At 44.0% G+C, this 21,003-nt stretch overlaps 1 protein-coding gene across 1 annotated transcript; it reads left to right on the top strand.

Moving 5' to 3' along the window:
• Positions 1 to 97: 97 nt before the first annotated feature.
• On the top strand, positions 98 to 20,664 carry Nhlrc3 (NHL repeat containing 3). The gene is made up of 7 exons (XM_052730662.1): positions 98 to 385; positions 984 to 1,136; positions 1,694 to 1,841; positions 4,927 to 5,127; positions 6,160 to 6,251; positions 9,015 to 9,127; positions 9,531 to 20,664. The coding sequence occupies exons 1-7, from the start codon at positions 305 to 307 to the stop codon at positions 9,781 to 9,783; spliced, it is 1,041 nt and encodes a 346-aa protein (XP_052586622.1). The 5' UTR covers positions 98 to 304; the 3' UTR covers positions 9,784 to 20,664.
• The last annotated feature ends 339 nt before the right edge of the window (positions 20,665 to 21,003 follow it).

Genomic DNA, 21,003 nt, shown 5'->3' with positions numbered 1-21,003 from the left:
TGGTGCTATGTCTTGATTATGGGATGTGAATTTACAAGAGTGGACGGCAAACGGATCAGGAAGATCTGCGGGCGCCGCCATGCCAGTGGTTGCAAGAAGCCCGGGGCCAGGAGCGCCTCCGAGCGGGAAAGGATGGTCACTGGGTCACCCTCTGGGCACCTGACTTGGGGGCGGGAGCGGGGAAAGGAGGAGCAAGAGACCCGGAATTTAAGAGTTTTCTGGTCTAGTTTTCCGGTGCTTTAGGCTTTTACCGCCCAGGACGCGGTTTCGGTGTCTGCCAATCTTCACCCCCAGGACCCTCAGGATGGCGAGAGTCTGGGTCTGCGTGGGAGGCGCCGTCTTTCTTTCCTGTCTGGTTTTGCATTGGCGCTTCAGTGGCTCTCTGGTGAATAGCGGGGACGGGGCTGTCACGGGGCTGTCGGGTGTGGGTGACGCCGAGCGGTGCGGCCCCAGAGGCACCAAACTGCTCCTGGGGCTCAGCAGCTGATCACTCGTCTTCTCTTTTTAGTATTAAAAAGTGTGTGTGTCGGGGCTGGGGAGGTGGCGCGGAGGTTGAGAGCTTTTGCAGAGGAGTAGGGTTCGATTCCCAGCACCAACTTGACGATTCACTCCCCCACTGTAACTCCAGTTCCAGGGGACCTGATGCCCTTTCTGGCCTTTGTGGGCACATGGTGCACATAAACTCTCTCAGGATCACACACATACGTCTAAATAAAAATAAACATATCCCTTAAAAGATATATATATATATATTCTGGATTTTCTTCCCCAGGTCTTTCAGTACTCTCGAGTCATTTGCAGACTTTTGTTGTGGTTGTTTTGATCTTTAGACACAAAACCCTGTTTCTTTAGAGTTATTCTGACTACCTTCTGGTTGTCAAGGTGAGCTGTAAAGATAAATAAATGGTACACACATATATACTTTTTTTTAAACCCGGAAGGCAAACTGAATCTGAGGTTTATTTTACTTTATTTTATTTGAGGTTCCAAGGACATTTGCTTTTTACATACCCTGGAGAAAGGAGGATGTTCTTTTCCGGCTGGATTTGGATTGGCCCAAGTATTCAGAATATTTCACTGGTTCGACATTTTCTGTTGCAGTTGACCCCCTTAACGGGTTAGTTTACGTAGCTCAAGTAAGTAGAATCAGTATTTATTATATGTGAGCCCGTGAGTTCCAGAGATCAGGGTATGAATGTGGAGATCTGAGGACAACTTTTGGGATTTGGTTTCCTTCTATGAAAGGTTTCAGGGATGGAACTCAGGTTGTCCGGCTTACTTAGCAAATATTTCTATCTGCTCAGCCATCTCCCCAACTAGAGATTTTTTTTTTTAAATATGCGCATTTATTTGTTTACAACAAAAAAGAAAGAAAGAAGAACAGTTAACCTGAGCATGACAAAAAGGAAAAAAAACAGTAAGGGAAGAAGTGACTTACCACCCGAGATAGCCAATTGCATTTATGTTATTTATTACATTTATATTATACTAATTATGCAACTTAATTTTGAGTTGGCTTCAAGTACACATTTTAGATTTGTATGTGATAGATGCTGTTGTTAAGTTTCGAAGTTTGCTTTTTACACTTTATGAAGTTTCTCAATTATCCTTTCATTTTGACTTCTCTCTGACAAAAGTTAAGATTAGCACTCCTGTGAAGAGATTCTAAGCAGTTATTTTTGTATGCCTTCAGAGAGGGGATAACATCCCCAAGGTGTTAGTGTTCACAGAGGACGGATATTTCCTCCGAGCCTGGAATTATACAGTTGACACACCCCATGGTATGTTTGTCTCCAGCACACCATATGAACAGTCCGTCTGGATCACGGACGTAGGAAGTGGTATGTGTAGTATTGTCTATTAAATTGCCTTGAAAGATGGAATTCAGATCTTTGCCCGTGTCCTTGCTTGTGCATTTTAAGGCTAGCATTGCTAAATCTAATCATAATTTCTTTAATATTCCACAAAATCATGTGTTTCTACAAATCTATATCACAGTCCTGTTGAATCAAGAAATTCAATGATGCTGTAATCATGATCTTTAACTTGTCAAGGGGACGTGTGTGTGTGTGTGTGTGTGTGTGTGTGTGTGTGTGGTCAGAGTGTCATTCCTCAGGGCTATCAGCCTTGTCTTTGACACAGGATCTTTCACTGGCCTGGAATTCACAAACAGGCTAAGTTAACTGGCCAATAAGCCCCAGCGATCTTCCTTTCTCCCAGTCTTAATGCTGGGATTACAGTGCACACAAACATACTCAGTGAGTTTTTGTTGTTGTTGTGGTGGTGGTGTTAAGATTTATTTATTTATTATGTATACACTATTCTGCTTGCATATATGTCTGCAGGCCAGAAGAGGGCACCAGATCTCATTACAGATGGTTGTGAGCCACCATGTGGTTGCTGGGAATTGAACTCAGGACCTCAGGAAGAGCAGCCAGTGCTCTTAACCTCTGAGCCATCTCTCCAGCCCACTCACTGGGTTTTTTGTTTGTTTGCTTTGTTTTGTTCTTTTTCTTACATGGGTTCTAGGTATGGAACCCAGGTCCTTGTGCTTGAGTGACAGGCATTTTCCTGACCGACTGAACTATCTCACCACCCCCACCCCCACATTTTTCCCCTCCCCCCAGTTCAGGATCTTTCTCCTTTGAACCTTCAGTTGCTCTTCTCAGACTAAGTCTCTACCTCCTCTGTAAAGTCAGATCAGATGTCAGTATTTTAAAGCTGAGCAGTGGACCCTTAACTCCGTTTATACCAGTTGTCTTTTGAAAGAGTGAATGAGGTGACAAGAAGCTGCAGTTTGCTGCCCAGAGAGAAAAGGTTTGCAGAAACTGGTGCTAACAGTTTGAAAATGCTGTTGACTTAAGCATATCTGAAACCTTCCTACCGTCAGATGTTTTTAGTAGACAGTGTTGAAAAACAAAGTAGGCGTTACAGCTGCCGGGGAACTTATCAGAGACAGCACACCACCTGTGCTGCTGGTGTGTCCTAAGCAACAGCAGAGGCTGCTTCTGATGCCTTGCCAGTGCAGCAGGAGTGGGATCATCAGGGAGGGTGTTGCTAGTGTCCCTTGGTCTGGTCATGTCCCTGGCTAGAAGGACATCCTGCTTCCCCAGTGCCTGATAATTCACATACCATTGTTTAGAACCAGTGAGGCCTGGGTTTTGATGAGTACAATTGTTGTCACACTTGTTCACAGGATGCAAAAGATTTCTGGGCTTTGGGTAGTGAGCATGTGATCCACTTCATTCAGTCTTTAAATGTTGGTTAAACATCTCAAGACTGGCAGTTGAGGCGTGTTAAGGCTGCCCACTTCTCTGAGTCTACTCAGGAAAGCATAACTTTTCATCTTTTTTCCTATTATCTCTTTTCTCCTCCTTTCAGATGCTTGCCAAAGCTTAGCCATGCTTCTCTGAACATCCCATTCCACCATGAGGCTGCTCACAAGCTGCATGGCTTCCTCAGTTCCTCTTTTCCATCTTCCTCTCCCAGGCAGCTGTTGAGATCTACAGCTTGGCTCCCCTGGAGTTTTTCTTTTTAAGTCCTAGTTAAACTGGCCTTGAACTTCAAAGTAGATCTAGGAGCTGGAGAGATGCTCAGTGGTTTAGGACATTTATTCTTCCCAGTTCCCAGCACCCACATGACAGCGTACAACCATCTGTAACTCCAGTTACGGGGGAGCCCACATCTTCTTCTGGCCTCTGTGGGTACTGCACACATACATACATGCAGGCAAACACTCATATACAGAAAATAAGGTAAAATAAAATAGCTATATAAAAACTCTTGAAAGTATATCTGAGTTTACACAACACTGTAATGGGGTTTGACTGTTTTCTCTCTCCTCTTCTCTGTCCCTGGAATTCACTTGAAAGACCTTTACTTTTAATTTATTCTGTTCACATCATCCTTTAAAAAGAAGAAAAAAAAAAACTTCCCTGGTTCCCAGAAATAATTGCAGCACAGATGATCTCATTCCTTCCATTGTATCTTGTTTTCTGCCCTCATATCCGAGAAACTATTTTTATGCTCTTCCCATTTTTCAAATGAATTGATTCCTTCAAATGAAGATTTGGCTGCAAGTCAACCACTTAAAAAAATTATAAGTACTCTATCTCCCTTTCCAAGTCTTTAGAAACTTTGAAGTGTGCTTTCTCCAATGTATTGTGTTCTCTGTGTCTAAAAACTTCGACTCCAGCATTCAGGTCCAGGGCAGTAGTCAGGTGGCTCCCCGGGTAGACTTGTAGTGCTGATCAACTCACTTGATTTCTGGTAAGCCTGGTGCATCAAGTCAGCCTTTGGATGCCTGGCAGCTACTTGGGCCTTCTGTGCCTTGAACCTGGCCTCGGCTGAACTGCTTCATGATTTCCCTTATTTACTCTTAATTCACTTTATTCTTTGACTTATAAGGTCATTTTAGCACCAAGATTATTTTTCTCTCAAGAAGTGATCAGTGTTGAATTTGTTTCTGCTGGGAGAACATATCATTTGTGGGGGAAAAAAAAATCTGTTATTTATAGAGAATTTTTTTGTTGACTTAGAAAAATTTAAAATCTGTACATGGATGATTGAAATAACAGCTTTGAATGTAAGTTGCTTGTCTTTTAGTTCCTTCTTGATTTATTTTACAAGCAGTGTGTTTTAAAAGAGAAAAATATACAGTTATCCCAAGCTTTCTGTGTAAATGAGCCAGCGTTTTTGTGTATTCCTTTGTGTTTGGAGTCCTGATTTTGGAGTGATTACATATTAATTCATCACCAGGTTTGAGCATACCTTATGCAGGGCTGCTTGCTGTCTCCTGTCTTAGTTATATGTGTGAGAGTCTGTGGCTTCTGTTGCTGTCCGAGCCTAGTGAAAGATTTGCCTTTAGCTTTTAGAAGCTGTGACTGCTGAGCAATGCTGGTAACACATGCTTGTCTATCTCCGCAGGATCCTATGGTCATACTGTTAAAAAGTACAACCCCCTGGGTGATCTTGTTCAAGTCTTGGGTACCCCAGGCAAGAAAGGCACTGGCTTGAACCCACTGCAGTTTGATAACCCTGCAGAATTATATGTAGATGACGTGGGAGAGATTTACATTGTGGATGGAGATGGGGGACTGAATAACAGACTAGTCAAATTGTCCCAAGGTAAATGCTCTAACTTGCTATGGTCATAAGAACATTATTTTATAAACTGGATTGGATTTGTTTGCTGCTTGGCCTAATCTAGTCATATTGCACATGAAGCTGTGTGTAAAGGGCTAAATACACGGAAACCAGTCGGTGGGCTTGCCAACAGCACATGACTCTGCTCATGGGCCTCATGTTCACCGGGGCCAGGAGATGCCTCACAGGGACTGGAGATGGTGTGAAACTTGAAAGGACTTCTGAGACTTTCCTGTCCTGTATATACTGGGGAAGCCGGGAAACTGGGTCCCGGCAGGCCTCGTGCAGCTGTGACAATGTAACTCTGCCCTCTTCATGTCATTTCCTCCGTGTGTCTTTGACTCTCGTACCTCCCTCCTACAAGGATTCGGGGGCTCCTGTGAATCCAGGATGATCTCAAGATCTCTAGTTTAATTTTCTCTTTAAAATCCTGCACGCACAGGCTACATTCCCAGGTGCGATGTGTTGGGAGTGGACTGGTCTTTTTAGAGAAAGAATACAATCTGCTAGACTTAGTGCCTCTTCTTCCAGAGACTGGAGGAGACTGTAAAACTGTAACAGTGTGTGTGCTGGTACACACCTGTGATTCCTGCAATCCAGGAGGAGGATTACTAAGAGTTTGGGGCCAGCCTGAACTGCATAGCTCAAGGCCAATCAGGACTGCATAATGTGATTCTCTGTCTCAGGAAAAGAAAAACAAATTTGAGTAAAAAAATGAACTTTTTGTAAAAAGGGAACTAGTTTGAAGTAAACGGTGCAGGGACTCTGAACAGTGCTTTAGAGGTTGTCAGAACAGCGCAGGCAGAGCTAATTAAAGCAGTAGATTGTTCGAAGGAACACATGAACTAGACAGACATAGATAAAGCCAGGAAAAAATACTCAAGTCCTCAGTGTGTAATACTTTCGTTTTTGTTTTGTTTTTTGATTTTTTTGCAGTTTGTAAGACAAAATTAACATGCAAATGCATAAAGCATTCTATATGTTTCACTGTTCATATATATTTCCCATTTATAGATTTCATGATTCTCTGGCTGCATGGAGAGAGTGGAACAGGACCTGCCAAGTTCAACATACCTCACAGTGTTACACTTGACTCACTTGGTCGGGTAAAAACAGTCTCCTTGTGTTTGGAGCAGCACGCATGTGGGTGGGTGGGCGTGTCTTGGTGTAAGTGTGTGGGTGGGTGGGTGGCATGTCTTGGTGTAAGTGTCTGGGTGTGTGGCATGTCATGGTGTAAGTGTCTGGGTGTGTGGCATGTCTTGGTGTAAGTGTAAGTATCTGGGTGTGTGGCATGTCTTGGTGTAAGTGTCTGGGTGAGTGGCATGTCTTGGTGTAAGCGTCTGGGTGTGTGGCATGTCCTGGTGTGTCTGGCTGTGTGGCATGTCTTGGTGTAAGTATCTGGCTGTGTGGCATGTCTTGGTGTAAGTGTCTGGCTGTGTGGCATGTCTTGGTGTAAGCGTCTGGCTGTGTGGCATGTCTTGGGATAAGTGTCTGGGTGTGTGGACTTGGGTATTAGTAGGGGCTCTTCTTTCGTTTCTGTTGCTGTGATAAACAAACAAACAAACCTGATGGAAAGCCAGGTAGAGAGAAGGAGAAGTCAAGGCAGGAACTTCAGACATCTTTGCTGTCAAGTCAGCAGAGAGGAATGAATGTATAGGTACATGTACACGTGCTGGCTTGCTCAGACTTACACATTATTATACAACTTAGCACCACCCCCGTTAGGGGATGATGCCACCCACGGTAAGCTGATTGTTCTCATGTCAATTAAAGCAACCAAGACGTTCCCACAGGTCAGCCTGCTGTAGATAGTGCTTGTTGGGTGCTCTGTCCCGAGGCCATCCTAGGTTATGTCAAGTTGACAGTTGAAGCTAACCACAGTAGGCACGTCTAGGAAATTTCTCCAGAGTGGCTGTGTACACTTACCCTTAAAATGTTTGGGCCCTATTCTGAGGAAGTTCTCCAAAGACTTAGAAATCAGCAAAATAGATGTCTATAGTCTTTAAATGACAAAAGAACAGGTAATGAATCCAAAACCCAAAAAGAGATTTTGTCTTCTGCTAGGAAAACCGAACTGTAAGTGTTGAAATGTCTCTAGTTCACAAGGGGAGATAAGCTGCCCTGGAAATGGGGCAGATGAGTGCCGAAGCTACTCCTGAGAGTTTGGGAAGAGCCCTCTCCAACCCCTGCTCTTCCTGCTTCCTTCCTGGCAACAGCAAGCCTCCACCAGGGAACAGAACTGTCTCCCTGCCTCCAGCCCCAGCTACTGCCCCCTCAGGCTTTTCCTCGCCCTTTAAGCAGAAATGCTGCTTCCTGGGATCTTGGGGTTCCCTTCCAGCAGGGAAGTCTCCATCAGCCGGGTTTAAATGCGCTCCCTGTTTCCTTTGGTAGCTGTGCTGTGCATTGCCGCCACCGCTGTTCTATTGACCACAGCTGCTCCTCTGGAGATTGTGGCTTCCTGTGGGCATGTGCTGAGTGCAGTTTGCTTCATCTCCACAACTAGTTCTGGGGCACCTGTGTTAAGTAGTAAACATTTTGATGTGCAGGGTCTGGGCCAGCCGCCTTCCTTGATGCTAGTCCTACTTATTATTTTGCTTTAAAAAGAATTCCACTTTGCAGTTCATGAGAGATCTAGATGCAGTCAAATTCACCATGGTGAGGACAGTTCCTAGGGGCCAGCAAGATCGTTTGGAGGAACAGCTGGAGATTGCCGAGTGGTGGAAGATGACATCCCATTCTCTACATACTTGGGATCTTGCTTGTCCATTGCTGCTGCTGTGGGGATAGGACCTTCCACATGCCAGGAGAGCATCGCCCTGAGCTGCTCCCTAAGCCTGTATCTGACGTTGTGTAGCAGTGTGGTGGTGGTCTGCGCATTGTCTGTGACTCATTTCATCCCCACCATAGTTACGGACTTCCTGTTTCCTAGAGAGGCTTTCTCTACATCACATGTTGAGTACTGAGAAAGAAAGGAAACAATCTGGAATATCCTTTAGTCATGAGACGTGACTATTTCTTCCTTGGTCATCTGTCTGAGGCAGTAATGCCCGATCCCTGAGCAAACCCATCTCAGATCAGGAGGAAGCTGGAGACGTCCACTTGTTTGGGCACCAGCCTCTCACGTCCTTGTCTGTGTCTGTTTGGAAAAGCAGTCAGTGGCTATCCACACACACCCGTGAAGATAAAGTCAGGGTCTCTCTCGGCTACCCAGACCTAAGAAATCCAAGAGAGCTTCAAGGGCTGTGGTCTGTGCTCTAAGGTGAACCTAGAATGGTATAATTGATGGATGCCTATGAATGCTATTGGGAATAATCCAAGCCCCCCGGTTTATTACAGGAGTGTCTTAGTAACTCATTACAGTCTATAAAAACCGGAACTAAACCCATTATGCTTTATGTATTTTTAGCATACCCAAGCTTCTTCCTCTTCAGTGAGTCTGTACTTTGGACCCATCTCAGTAGTAACAGATAGAGGTTTAGAGATGGGAGAGACGGCCTGAGCCTCCTGGTGGCAAGGCTGCTTCTCTCTGCCTTGTGGCCTGGCTTAGGCGGCTGCTCAGGGGTGCAGTGTTGGTGAGTGGTGGAGGCAGCGTGAGTGACTTTGATGTGCGCAGTGGCGGAGGACTCAGGACTTCATTTGCTCGCACGGTTAATGGGGTTGATGGCCCTGTGCGTGCTGGGCAGAGGCAGGTGCACTGTAGACTGTAGCGTGTGCACTTGTTCGTGCATTTCAGACAGAGTGGAGTGGAGGGAGGCCATCTTCTTTAGGGTCCTCTAAACACGGACTGAGACAACCATGCGGAGCTAAGAAAACAGTCCCGTTTCTTCTCCTGTGGGTCTCTTCCAGCTGACGTGATTTTGGTTTCTCAGGTGTGGGTTGCCGACCGAGGAAATAAAAGGCTCCAAGTGTTTGATAAAGACACCGGAGAGTGGTTAGGAGCATGGGACAGCTGTTTCACAGAGGAGGGACCTTCGGCTGTTAGGTAATCATTGCTGTTTATTTTAAATGCTTGTTTCAGCTGCTTGTGGGCTCCACTTCTGAAGAGCAGCTGGAAGTTTCCAGTGCTCATTGTCAATTTTAAGGAGGGGGAAATGGGAGGAAACAAGTGTCCAAAGACTAGTCTGTAATTTTCTAATCCTTTGCAAGATTTCCAGTCACAGAAGGAGGGTCAAAACTTGAGTCCACACGGTTGGACCTCCCGAACTTCTAATTCTCTATTCATTATGTTGTGCTTATTTTAATGTAGGCATATCGTTAGCTTCATCTGCTGTCACAGACTTTACACCAGTTTGAATCCTTCAGGCAGCGATGGCCATTGCTGAGCATTGCAGAGGACACACGCATTGAAAGAATGCTCATTATTACTGACTTCTCCTTCTTCCTAGGTTTACCCCGGGTGGGCAGTACTTGATTGTGGCCCAGCTGAACCTCAGTAGGCTGTCAGTTTTGGCGGCACCGCCATCCGGAAGCATCGGAGAGTGTTCTGTGGTCAGCACCATCCAGCTGGCAGATCAGGTTCTGCCACATCTTCTAGAAGTTGACAGGAAGACCGGCGCAGTCTATGTGGCGGAAATTGGGGCAAAACAAGTCCAAAAATACGTCCCGTGGCACAGCCATACCCCTGCCTTTGGAGCTTAGTGCCTCCTTCCCGAAGGAGCTTCAAGTAGCAGTTGAGAGCCGCAGAGTCACTGTGTTGAAAATCATCAAGGCACAGGGTCATTTTTACCTCTTCTACCAGAGAAGTGTGTTGGTATGTCATTAAGGTCATGTTTTTCTTGTGGTTCTTGGGACTTAGTTTTACAACTAAGTGTGTAAGAGGTTGTTTTTTTCCTTTTTGATGGTCCTAGGTGTTGAACTCATGGCCTCATGCATGCCATGCTGAGCTGCATCTTCACATAAGCAGCTTTTAAAGAAAGAAGTGCAGTTCTAAAATGGGGTCATGACGGGATTCTGTGATTGTAACCACGTTACTTGTGTGGATTGATGAACTCTCTCTGGGCTCCTAGGGTAACCTTTTGATTTCCTATGAAGAACTGGAAACTACTCGTTTGTTTAACTTTTGTAAAATGGACTGTGAGAGATTGTGGTTGGGTGGGCTGCTGAGTAATCTGAGGTGTGCAGAGTGCCATGCCCGGTCTGGAGGTCTGAAGTGAAGCAGCAGCATAATCTGCCTTGTGGTCCAGCAGAGAGACAAGTGGGCATGAAAACAGACAGGAGGAACCATGCGGGGTGGATTCATGCAGACTGCAGGCAGTGGCAGCGTGGCCTGAGATTGGCCACGAGATGAATGAGATAGAGGCAACATTACCATCTAGGTGGAGAAGGCCTAAGACTTACAGACTTCCCATGAATTCTGAGGAAAAAAACCAAGGTTTTGGTCTCTTTTAGCTACAAAATGCTTAATGTCACCCTTTACAAGTAAGATTACAACAGCCAGCATCTAAGCACTTTACTAAAATGAAGATTTACCAATGGTATTTTGAGAGTGAGTGCTAGCAATAAGTCTCCTCCTCAGTATTGCCCATTCCATTTTTTAGATTAAACTCACTTGCTAGTAGTGTTAATCTACCTCCAAGACATTTAGGGGAGTTAGAGCCATTCACACAGAAGTGTGTCAAACGCTTTGAGGGATCACAATGAATCTCCCTGCCTCTCCTGCTCTCGTCCTACCTGAATACTGGTCTTCACATGCAGGTTCTGTGCTTTTCAGTTTGTTCTGGTTTATTCTAGGTTTTGATGGACCCTTTCCCTCTCAAGGTCTTTCGCTCACCCATCCCCTTTGCTCCATCTCCATCCCCTGCTGTCCCAGAGTTACATGGGACAGCACCAGGGAAGCCTAAGCTAACTCTACTCCCCACCCTCTACCGCTCAAGGGGCTTGGGCCTGTTTAGGTGCGTGGGTCACATACAGTGCGGGAGGAAAGTGAGCTTCCTGTTGAAATGTGCTGCATCCCAAGGCTCTTACATGTGTCCCCGCCACTCATCAGACTACGATTCAGTAGTCACCTTAGTCTTCTTTTAGTAACAAGGGAACATCATTCTTTCCTCATTCACTGTTGCAGTGTGGATTGGATACGTAGCAGGCACGGATACCTGGATCCCGGAGTGCATTACAGGATGTTCTGAGATGGCCTTCCAACTGTCTTTGTCATTACATCACATGCCAAGTTTGCCTGACTGTGTTCAGTGCGTCTACAGAATGAGTCTTCATAGGGTTTATGCATTTGCTAATATGACCAATTGATTTGGATGAAAAAAAGAAGCGTGAAGCTTGTTTTGTTGGTGAGCCAGAAAAAAAATGCAGCTGCCCCTTTGAGGGAGAGTCGGCTAGCTGAGCTGCCTTTGTTATTTCTACAGTATTTTCCTTAGCCTGTTTCTATAAGCAATGATTTTTATTGAGGTTTTTCTACATAGACACATCGTGTTTTGATTGAATCCATCCTTCATTCTCTCCCTTTCAGTTCCTTCTCACCCTCCATCACATTTCCTCCCAACTTCCTGTGCATATGTTCATTCCGAATGAACTTGGTGCTACCTGGTCGTGCGTGGGTATAGGACAGTCTACTGAAGCAGGGGTAGTCCTTTAGGAAACACGCCCATCAAAAGATTCTCCCTCTACCAGCAGCCATTAATTCCCAGTAGCTAGCTTCTCAGCTTGGAGTAGGCTCCATGAGCCCCTCCCCACTCTGTGCTGGGATTTTGACAGGTGTGGTCTTGTGCGTGCCGTCATGCTGTTGAGAGTGCTGTGTGCAGCAGCTTTCGTGTCCAGCACACGATGCTTCGCTGCAGAAATCTACCACTGCTGCCTTCTGTAGTGATCCCTGAGGGTTCTGGGTGTTGGAGGTGATGTAGATGTCCCGATTACACAGTCTCTTCTTATTCTCTGTGTTTGGACCAGTGGCGTAAACAGAACCTCTAGAACTATGAATGCTAGCCATAGAGATGAAGTTTCCAGGCCAGTACCAGCTTGATTTCTTCTTCACCCATTCTTATAAAACTTGCTGAAAATAATGTTCCTGTTTGTCTAAAAAGACATGCTTATTTGATCAGTGTACTTGCAATCAAAGTATTTTACTCCTTGCTTTTGGATCAATTAGTTAATAAATAAGAATTGTATTTTCTATTGGAACATTAAAGTTTTGCAAAGAAAAAATTATAGAACTTGGTTACTTATTTGAAGATTGGTTCTTTTTTTTTTTTTAATAATAGAAGAATTTCAGTGACCATAAGATCCCAGGTTGGTGAGTCTGGGCATCATGGTATACATCTATAACTCAGCATGATGGAGGCTACAGCAAGATCTTGGGTTACAGACCAACCCAGCTATCGACTAAAATTTGCTGCATAAACCCAGGACTAAAGACATTGCAGGAGCTAAGAGAATTCTTTGTCTCTGTTCTCATAAAGCATGCATTGATGAGGTGTTTCAGCTAGCGTGACCTGGGCTTACAGGGATGTGTGTGTTCATGCCCTGCTTCTATGTGGGTGGGAATTTGAACCCAGGTCCTCATGTTTACCCAGAAAGTGCTCTAACCCATAGAGCCACCTCCTCAGTGTTACACAGTTGACACATTGTTAAAGATATATTTTTATTAATTCATGTGTGTATCCATCTCTGTGTGTATATGTGCACATGAGTGCAGATATCTATGGAGACCAAAGGCATCTGATCTCCCTGGAACTGGAGTAGAGGCAGTTGTGAAACCAAACTCAATCCTCTGCAAGAGCAGAAAGCTCTCTTAACTTCAGAGCCTTCTCAGTCCCGGGAGTCTGTATTTTGGTGTAGATATGAAATTTCTGGATGCCTCTGCTCCCTAGGTTTATTCTTGACATGGAGAGGAGGAGGAAGTGGTTTTTACTAGAAAACCAAAGGCTGTGATTATTTTTCCTTCCACTCTAATAAGAATGAATGAATCTTTAAAATGGAGTGCTTGACAGAGAAAACCTGGTTACAATCTGAGCCAAAAACCACCGTGCATGTAGCGGTCATTAACTGCGTCCTGTACCATGGCTGGAAGGCTGGGGCGACAGAAGAGGCTTGCTTTGCTTCTGGTTTTTAGAGGTTTTGGAGTGATTGGGTAGCTAGTGGAACTGAGAACTCTTTAAAATTTTAATTCTTAGACTCACTAAATTCAATCAGAATCATTAAAAAAAAAAAAAAGCCCTGAACTTACGTGGGTGGATTGTTTTATTTTCAACTACATACTCTCAGCAATAATCAAATAAAAATTTTGCAGTCAGAATTTATCAGCTTTATTCATTTTACAAATATCTGTTATAATGTGAAGGTTTTGGGACTAGTGTCCACGAGAGCAGCCAGCAAAAGGTGCCTAGGAACACAGATTTTGTATGCTCACCTTGAGGAAATGCCTCAATGTGCTTGCTTGCTCTCTCTCCCTCTCTCCCTCCTCGTTGGCACCTGTGTGTTACAGCCTCCACCCAGAAGAGGGCAGTAGAGCTCTGTGTATGATAGGCATGTCTTGAAATAGCTGGGGGCAATACAATGCCAGGCTTCCTTGCGCTCTTGATTTTTTTTAAATTGGAGCTACAGTATCAAACACACTGTTTTCCCTTTGTTTCTATAGCACGCTTATATCCTGAGGAAGCTGGTAGCTTAATTGGTTTTTCTACAATTAAAAGGGAAAAAGTTTTAATTTGGTAATTAAAATAAAATAAAAGTAGTAAATAACATAACATTAGTAATTCAGACTAACAGCCAGAAGTGAATTATCCATCTTCCAGGTAGAGCTATAGTTGGAGAGTGAGCTTAGTACATAGGGGATTCACGGGGTGAATATGCTGAATTCTTGCTGATTGGGTCTGTAATTGTTGGTTATTTTACAAACGAGAAAAGTGAATTGCTTATTTAAAAGGCCAAATTCATTTCTCTACCTGGTCCTTAGCCATCATATGAGCTTATGGCATGAACTAATTACCCAGTTGCCTCATAACATGTAGCTCTTCCTTCCACATGCAAGAGTTGAGTGGAAGTTGACCAGTGTTTAGTCATGGTCACTATTACTGTGATGAACACCATGCCCCAAAACAGCTTGGGAAGGAAAGGGTTTAATTGACTTATACTTCCGTATCATTGAAGGAAGTCAGGACAGGAACTCAAGCAGGGCAGGAGCATGGAGGCAGGAGCTGATGCAGAGGCCATGGAGGAGTGCTGCTTCCTGGCTTGCTCATAATGGCTTATTCAGCCTGCTTTCTTATAGAACCCAGGATAACCAGCCCAGGGACTGCACCACACACAATCGACTAGGCCCTCCCCCATCAATCACTAACTATGAAAATGCCCTACAAACAGGTTTACCTACAGCACAATCTTATAGAGGCAATTTCTCAATTGAGGTTCCCTCCTCCCAGATGTCTATAGCTCATGTCAAGTTGACATAAATGCTAGTCAGCAAAATTGACCCTTTGTCAGCTTGGCACACAAATGCATTGCTCTTAAGCCATAACCTTTCCTTTTTTGTTCACCCACAATACTGCACATTAATATCACAATATAAAAAAAGTTACAAACTTATAAATCTCACAGTCTTTACAAACACTTTAAAAGTTGTCTCTTTAAAGAAATCTAAAGTTTCTTTATAAAAACTCAGAATCTCTCAACCATGGGCTCTTGTGAAATCAAAATAAGCTTAATTATTTCTTATGCCAAGAGGGAAGAACCAGGGCACAGTCACACATCAAAGCAGAACCAAACTCCAAAGTGTAAAAACTCAGTGTTTCGTGTCTGGATTCATTCACAGTCTTCTGGACTCCTTCGAAGGGCCCAGGTCACTTCTCCATTTCCACCCTCCACAGCACACACAGCTTGTCTCCTCAGCTCTGGCTGGCTCCACTCCACAGCTGCTGCTGTCCTTGGTGGTCGTCCCATGGTACTGCCATCTCCAAAATGCTGGGGCCTCTTGCTGCAGCTGGGCTGCACTTTCACCAGTAGCCTCTCCTGGGTTCTCTTCGGGGACTCCAGCCCTGCCCCACACTGTGAAGCCGCAGCTGTTCTCCATGACCCTTCATACCTTTAAAACCAGTACTACGGGGAAGACTTATACTAAATATACTACCAAGTTTGGCTGCTAGCAAAAGGTGCCTCTGGAACACAGATTTTGTGTGCTCACCGTGAGGAAATGCAGTGCTGTGGTCTCTCTCTCTCTCTCTCTCTCTCTCTCTCTCTCTCTCTCTCTCTCCCTCTCTCCTAATAGAAGGAAGCATTTAATTGGGCTTACAGTTCAAGAGGGTTAGAGTCCATTATGGTCAAGTGAAGGTACAGGTTCAGGAACATCTGGGAGCTCACATCTTTGACTGCAAGCAGGAGGCCGAGAGGGCACACTGAGAATGGCAGGCGACTTTCAAAACCCTCACAGCCTGTCCCCAGTGACACGCTTTCTCCAACAAGGCCAAACCTCCTGCTCAAACACTTCCAGCCACTGGGGACCTAGTATTCAAACATGAGCCCATGGGTGCCATTCCCACCAAACCACTACACACACTTCCTGTTATTCACTCATTTCAAGATGAATGTCTAGGCTGCTTCCATATAGGGTTGTTGAAAATGGAACAATGTACATAAGAGTGTAACTGTCCCTAAACCATACTGGCTTAAATTTCTTTGGGCATATAGCCAGAAGTGGGGTTTCTGAATCATATGGTAATTCTATTTTTAGTTTTCGGGGTAACTTCCATACATAGTATTTCATATAATGGTTGTTATAATAACTTAAATTCCTTCTTGCATGTATGACCTGTGGTTTTATTTTCTCCACATCCTTTCCTCTTTTTTTTCCAGCATAACAAGGCATAATGATTTACTGATAACTCTTTTTTGTTAGAAGAAGGGACGCTTTAAAAAAAAAAATGGTAAGCTATTTTGTATCAAATACGTAAAGCCACAACGAAGCCATGTGCTATCAAGTATTATGCACTACACAAAATTGTATGTGTGACTGGCACATGGGAGGTTTGTTTTAACCCAGCCTCACTGCAGACAGACATGCCATCCACTGAACTGCAGCATCCCTGGGGGTAGGATGTTTTCTGCTCCACTATGAGTCTCTGGGACCGCTGCTGTACGTGCAGTCCATGTTTGTCGGCCATGCCGTTAAGTTCATGCATGCTTTAGAAGTGCAAAGCTCTGTCTGGTATGCAGTAGATGCTTTAATATGTAAACGCTTGATCATAATTTCCTCTTGAAGGCCTAACACACTTTGCTGCTCTGTGAAGGTGAGCCCTCACCCCTGAGGTGCAGATATTGTCAGAGCCACTGCACTGATGGCTGAAGTAATACTAGCCTTTTGCCATCCTGGGACCATCTCTGGGCCAGTCACGTGTTTCCAGTCTGCTTTCAACCTTTTCCTCATTTCTGGCGTCTGCATTACCTACCCCCCTTTTATTGAGAGTAGTTTTTCCCCTCCTCATATAATATATCCTGATTATAGTTTCCCCTCCCTCTACTCCTCCCAGTCCCTCCCCAGTTCCACCCCTATCCTTTCTGTCTCTCGTTAGAAAACAAATAGGCTTCTAGGGATAATAATAAAATAAAACAAAACTAATACATTGGAAAAAGACAAAAGAAATAATCAGAAGGAAAAGAGACCAAGAAAAGGCACATGAAACAAATATAGATAGATGTAGAGACCCACTCATTCCCACACTCAGGAATCCCATAAAAACACTAAACTGGAAGTCATAATATATACTCAGAGCACAATCTTTCTGCCTGCTCTCCTGTGGGGCTTCCTGAACCTGAGAACAGGGATTTGATGAAGACATCCCATTTAGGGCTGAGGGTTCCGAGGTCTCTCGCTCTCTGCATAAGGCCTGGCTGTGGGTCTCTGTATTTGTTTATATCCTCTGTAGGAGGAAGCAAGGCATTGCTCTATGAGTATAGCAGAATGTAATTGGGAGTCATTTTATTGCAATTTTAAAACAAACAACAATATTGTCTTGTTGTTGTTTGTTTTTGCTCTTTTTGCTACCCAGCTCCCAAATAAATCACACACGGAGGCTTATTTTTAATTATGAGTGCCCAGCCTTAGCTTGACTTATTTCTAGCCAGCTTTTCTTAACATAAATTATCCTGCCTCTAGGCTTTTCTCATTCTCTTACTTCTGCAAATCTTACGCTGTGGCTTGCTGTCTAGCTGGGTGGCTGGCCCCTGGAGTCCTCCTCCTTCTCTGGCTACTTCCTTCTTCCTCCCAGATTTCTCCTATTTATCCTCTCTGCCTGGCAGCCCCACCTAGTTCTCTCTCCTGCCTCGCTATTATCCATTCAGTTCTTTATTAGACCATCAGGTGTTTCAGACAAGCAAAGTAACACAGCTTCACAGAGTTAAACAAATTCAATATGAACAAAAGTAACACACCTTAATATTCTACAACACTGTCTCATTTCATATATGTTTATATTTTAAGAAGCTTCTACTGTATTAGGTTTTCATACTATCCCTCAAGTGGCTCTCAATTTCAGTTGTCCCTCTCCTCAAATTTCTTGCTTCATCTCCCTCTCCTGTACCCATTTGATCCTTCCATTCTAACCCTACCCTCTCATCTGTCCATAACTATCAAGCCCCACCCTCTCATCCATCCATAACTATCAAGCCCCACCCTCTCATCCATCCATAACTGTCAAGCCCCACCTCTCATCCATCCATAACTATCAAGCCCCACCCTCTCATCCATCTATAACTATCAAGTCCCACCCTCTCCATCCATAACTATCATACTCCACCTTCTCATTCATTCATAATTATCAATTATTTCCCTTTCCTAATGAGATCTGTCTATCACCCTAGTCCCTTACTCTATATCTCTATGGTTCTACAGGTTATAGACTTTACAGCTATTATCCACATAGAAGTTAATAAAACCATATTTGTCTTTTTGTGTCTGGGTTACCTCTCTCAGGAAGATTATTTTCTAGTTCCATCCATTTACCTGTGTATTTTATTGTTTCATTCTTTTTAATCAGCTGAGTAATATTTCATTGTATAACTACCACATTTTCTTTACCCGTTCTTCTGTTGAGGGACATCTAGCTTGTTTTCAATTTCTGGCTGTTATGAATAGAGCAGCAATGAATGTGGTTGAGCAAGTGTCTCTGTGGTAGGATGGAGCATCCTTTGGGTATATGCCCAAGAGTGATATAGCTGGATCTTGAGTAGATCAATTCCCATCTTCCTGAAGAACCACCACACTGATTTCCTTTGTGGCTATACAAGTTTACAGTCCCACCAGCAATGGACAAGTGTTCCCCTTACTCTATGTCCTCACCAGATGCTGGCCTCTTCTTAATCACAGCTGATTCTTCAGCTCCCGAGGACCAGTATTGATTGTCCTAGCAAAGCAAAGGTTTCACTTCAGTGATGCTGGTGTTTTGTCATGGTTGTCAGGAATCATGATTGGTTCCTCAGACCCAGTTCACCAGAACCACGGATCCTTATTCAAAACAGCCTTCCCTTAGCCCTATCATCACACTTGTAAACAGTGATAGCACTCTTCTTTAACCCGTGGTTGATAAAGAACTAGCATGTGTTAGGTGAGCCAAGTCTTTAAAAGGACAGGTTCATTTGCATGTGTCATGGCAGGTTGATGTCACATGCCTGCTCCTCAATGTTTTGCCTGTTTTTCTACTTTATTCCCAGGACAGAAAATGTTCTTAACTGGAGTTAGTTACTATAGTTTGGGCCACAAAAAGAAAATTTCTACATGGTGTTTTCGTACAGATGATCACAGCCACCAAAGCTTAATGCTTTGTAACATCTTTCATCACAGCCAAGGAGGAGTTAAATGTTGGATACTTATTATACTTAAATGAAATGTCTGTTTTAAGTCAACTCATGGGACTTATGAACGAATGATAAGATTAAAAAATATTTAAAAGAAAGGAATAGAGCATGTTTTAATCTATATTCATTTTCAATAAAAATACTTCTTTACAGGGGAGTACACACTGGTGGAGTGAGGTGGGTCTGTGGAAGGCCAGGTAGTATATAGTATATATGGCACTGGCAATATGGGGAGGGGGGGGTCTTCAACTTGATTTTGATTTTAATGGAAATGCCAGTAGTTCGTCAACTAATGATGTTTGCTTTAAATTTAGGCAATTGCATTTAAACCATTCTTTGAATTTCCTGTAATTTTATTACGATTGCTTTCACAAATGCCTTTGGCACAGATGTAGACCATGTGTTGATGTTAGGAGTGTTGAGACAGCACCCTGTTTGGAGCTTTTCTCTTTGAAACAAAGATGGCAGCAGAGTTCTGTTCCTCTGCTCTCCAAAAGGAATTTGGGTTTCCTGCCTATAAAATATTTAGAATTCATTAAGATGGAGTGAGTCATGTCAGAAATCGTATTGGAAGATAAAAGAATATTTTCTTGTAACCCAGATTAAGCCTGTAGCAGTGAGTAGCTTTGACATAGAAGGAGATGCAAATATATAATCATCACCCAATGAAAGTGGATCTAGTTTCTAGAAAGTGGAAGCATTTGTTTATTTTGCACACATTCTTACAGGTGAAGCGAAGAAGCACATGTTCAAGCTTTAATACACCAGGAAGGGCGGTGTGTTTTTTGTGATGAAGAGTCAAGAATGAACTCGAAGGGGGGGGGGGGGTCTTTAAATGAGGTGGAAAAAGAAGAACAAGTGCTCACATTTGGGGTGTGTGATGGTTGATATTGATTATAAGCTCGACAGGATTTAGGGTCACCCAGGAGACAAGCCTCTGGGTAGGGCTGTGACGGTGTTTCTGGATTGGGGTAACCAAGATGGGACAGTCCACCTTAAATGTGGACACCGCCATCTCATGGGTTGGGGTCCTGGACGTTACACACATCACTAAGTGGATGCCTAGTCTTTGGCACTACCCAATAAAAGCAACGATACCAATGTCCCGAGTCTCTGTCCTCCAATGTGGTGGCCCCCAGCTTGTGTGTTTAGTGAACACCTGTTCTCCAGCCTGTATGCTGGGGAGACTGGACTTTCTGCCATATTTTTATTTCAGTTATGCGTGGCTGCTGTACCAGACCACATAGCAAGTGGTTCTTGGTTTGTCATAAGAACATAATTTGGCTGTCCTCAGTTTCTTGGTAGTGTAAGAGTCATCTAGGTCTGGTTTAAAAGGCACGAAGGGCTCATGGAGAATAGCTGAGGCTGGCTTCACACTGCGTGGCTGGGCTGGAGTTCCCAAGAGAGCCCAGGAGAGGCTATTGGTGACAGTGCAGCTCAGTCACAGCAAGGGACACCAGCATGTTGGAGTTGCCAGTACCCTGGCACAGCCACCAAGGCCAGCAGCAGCAGTGGAGTGGACCACCGGAACGCAGAAGGCAAGCTGTGTGGGCTGCAGAGGCCAGAGCCGGAGAAGTGGCCCAGCCCCTTGGAGGAGCCCAGAAGATCGTGAGTGGATCCTGGACATTGGACACCGAGTCATTTATACAGTTGGAGTTTGGTTTTGCTTTGATTTGATTGTGAGTGTGCCTTGACTCTTCCCTTTTGAAATAAAGTTTAAATTTTTAACATTTTTTTAAATTTTGTTTTATATGAACCCACTGTTGAGAGATTTCGGATTTTAAGAGACTCTGGATTTTTTTTTTTTTTAAAGAGACTGAACTTTTCAAGTGTTTGCTATAAGACCAGGACTTTTTAAGTTTGAAAATCTGCAGATGCTACCAGGGCCACTGTGGTGAGGTGTTTTTGTTTGTTTGTTTGTTTGTTTTTGATGTGGATATTAATGTGTGAAATTGGGGTTGAACAAGAAAGGAACAAAGAAAGAAAAAACACTGATGTGTTTGTGTGTCCACTCGACAAGGGGTCAGTTGTGCTGGCTAGTTTCATGTCACTTCTGGCACAAGCTAG

Source organism: Peromyscus californicus, unplaced genomic scaffold (genome assembly GCF_007827085.1).
Source record: "Peromyscus californicus insignis strain IS unplaced genomic scaffold, ASM782708v3 Scaffold_9__1_contigs__length_137607984, whole genome shotgun sequence".
NCBI classification, from domain to species: domain Eukaryota; kingdom Metazoa; phylum Chordata; class Mammalia; order Rodentia; family Cricetidae; genus Peromyscus; species Peromyscus californicus.
This window is presented reverse-complemented; position numbering and strand designations above follow the sequence as displayed.